Source organism: Panthera leo, chromosome A1 (genome assembly GCF_018350215.1).
Source record: "Panthera leo isolate Ple1 chromosome A1, P.leo_Ple1_pat1.1, whole genome shotgun sequence".
Lineage (NCBI taxonomy): Eukaryota > Metazoa > Chordata > Mammalia > Carnivora > Felidae > Panthera > Panthera leo.
Window position 1 is genome coordinate 24,875,001 of NC_056679.1, and position 2,409 is coordinate 24,877,409.

The 2,409-nt window shown below is 78.7% G+C and overlaps 1 protein-coding gene across 1 annotated transcript in view; it reads left to right on the forward strand.

The window, feature by feature from the left end:
* The window catches only part of LOC122202167 (basic proline-rich protein-like), a gene marked incomplete at both ends in the record, with an annotated part of 2,161 nt that extends 869 nt beyond the window's left edge, over nucleotides 1-1,292 (forward strand). Inside the window, 3 exon segments of the mRNA XM_042908444.1 lie at nucleotides 1-465; nucleotides 795-851; nucleotides 940-1,292. The exon segment at nucleotides 1-465 is cut by the window's left edge and continues 22 nt beyond it. Of these exon segments, the coding sequence (XP_042764378.1) occupies nucleotides 1-465; nucleotides 795-851; nucleotides 940-1,292 (875 nt within the window).
* Between the last annotated feature and the right edge of the window lie 1,117 nt (nucleotides 1,293-2,409).

A 2,409-nucleotide genomic window follows, 5' to 3' on the forward strand; every position in this document is an offset into this window, starting at 1 on the left:
CCCCCCCTCCCCCTCCCCCCCTCTCTCCCCCTCCTCCCCTCTCTCCCCCCCCCCCCCCCCCCCCGCCCCCCCCCTCCCCCCCCCCCGCCCCCCCGCCCCCCCCCCCCCCCCCTCCCCCCCCCCCTCCCCCCCCCCCCCCCCCCCCTCCCCGCCCTCCCCCCCTCCCCCCCCCCCCCCCTCTCCTCTCCTCCCCCCCTCCGCCCCTCCCCCCCCCCCTCTCCCCCCCTCCCCCTCCCCCTCCCCCTCCCCCCCTCCCCCCCCCCCCCCCTCCCCCCCCCCCTCTCCCCCCCCCCTCTCCTCTCCTCCCCTCCCCCCCTCCCCCCCTCTCCCCCCCCCCTCCTTCCCTCCCGCTCCCCCCCCCCCCCTCCCCGCCCCCTCCCCCCCCCCCCCCCCCTCCCCCCCCCCTCCTCCCCCTCCTCCCGCTCTCCCCCCCCCCCCCCCCTCTCCCCCCCCCTCCCCCCCCCCCCTCCCCCTCTCCCCCCGCGCTCCTCCCCCCCTCTCTCCGCCCCCCCCCCCCCCCTCCGTCCCTCTCTCCCCCCGCCTCCCCCCCTCTCCCCGCTCCTCTCCTCCCCTCCTCCCCCCCCCCCCCGCCTCCCCCTCTTCCTCTCTCTCCCCCCCTCGCGCTCCCCCGCCTCCCCCCCCCCCCCCCTCCCCCCCCCCTCTCTCCCCCCCCCCCCGCCTCTCTCCCTCCCCCCCCCCTCTCTCCCTCCCCCCCTCTCCTCCCCCTCGCCCCTCCTCCTCCACTCGCCCTCCCCCCTCCCTCCCTCGCCCCTCCCCCCCCCTCCCCTCCCGCTCTCCCCCTCCTCCCCCCCCCCCCCCCCCCCTCCCCCCGCCCCCCACCCCTCCGCCTCTCTCCCTCCCCCCTCTCCCCCCCTCTCCCCCCTCCCCCCTGCTCTCTCCCCCTCCCTCCCCCTCTCTCCCCTCCTCTGCCCCCCCGCGCCCCCCCCCCCCCCCCCCCGCCCCCCCCCCTCTCCTCCCCCCCCCCGCCCCCGCCCCCTTTCATCCTCCCCCCCCCCTCTCCCCCTCCCTCCCTCCCCCCCCCCCCGCCTCTCCTCCCCTCCCCGCCCCCCCTCCCTCTCTCCCTCTCCGCCCCCCCTCGCTCCCCCCCCCCCCCCCCTCCCCCCCCCCTCCCCCTCCTCCCCCCCTCCCCGCTCCCTCCCCCCTCTCCCCCCCCCCCCCCCCCCGCCCCCCACTCGCCCTCTCCTCCCCCTCCCCCTCCCCTTCGCCCCCCCCCCCCTCGCCCCTCCTCTCCCCCCCCCTCCCCTCTCTCCCCTCCGCCTCTCCTCCCCTCCCTTCCCCCGTCCTCCCCCCCTCCCTCCCCTCCTCCCCCGCCCCCCCCCCCCCCCGCTCGTCCCCGCCCTGCGCCCCCCCCCCCCTCCCGCGTCCCCCCCTCCTCTCCCCCCTCTGTCCCCCCCCCCCCCCTCCCTTCCCCCCCCCCGCTCCCCCCCCCCTCTCTCCTCCCTCTCTCGCCGCCTCCCCCTCTCCTCTCCCCCTCCCCCTCCTCCTCTCTTCCTTCCCCCCCGTTCTCTCCTCCCTCCCTCCTCCCCCCTCCTCTTTCCTCGCCGCCCCCCCTCTCCCCCTCTCCCTCCCTCTCTCCCCTCTCCCCTCTCTCTCTCCTCCCCTCCCCCCCCCCCCCCGCCCCCTCCTACCCCCCTCTCTCCCCCCCCCCCCTCCGCCCTTCCCTCTCGCCCTCCTTCCCGCGCTCCCCCCCCCCCCCCCCTTCTCCTCTCGTCGCCCTCTCTCTCCCCGCTCCTTTCTCCCCCTCCCTCCCCTCTCCTCTTTCTCGCACCCCCTCCTCCCTCCTCTCCGGTCCTCCTTCCTCCCTCCTCCTCTCCCTCCCCTCTCCCCATCGCCCTCCTTTTCTCTCTCTCCTTCTTCCCCTCTCTCTGCTCTCCCCTCCTGCCCGCGCCTCCTCCCCCCCCCTGCCTCTCCCCCCGCCCTTCGTCCCTTCGCTCCTCTCTTCTTCCTCTCCCGCACGTCGGCCCTCCCCTCGTGGCTCTCCACTCTCTTGTCTTCTCCCCGCTCTCCTCACGTGCTCTCTCGTCTCCTGGCCTCCTCCTCGCTCCTCCCTGCTCGCTCTGTCTCCTCTCCCCTCCCTCTCTCTTCCCCGCTCCTGTCTCTCCCCCCCCGCTCCTCGCCAGTCTGCTCTCTCCCGCCTCTCCCCGTCCTTCTCTCTCGCCCTGCCCCTCCCCGTCGCTCTCCGTCTCTCCCGCTTCCCCTCCGTCTCGTCCTCCCGTCCCTCCCCTCCTCCCCCATCCTCTGCGCCTCCTCCTCGCGCTCCCTCCGCCCTCTCTCTCCCCTCCTCCGTCTCGGCCTCCCCCCTCTCTCTCTCTCCTTCTCTGCCCCCCTCTCTCTCGCCTCCTGCACCTCCCTTCTCCCACCCCGGCCGTCCTCCTCTCTCCTCCCCCT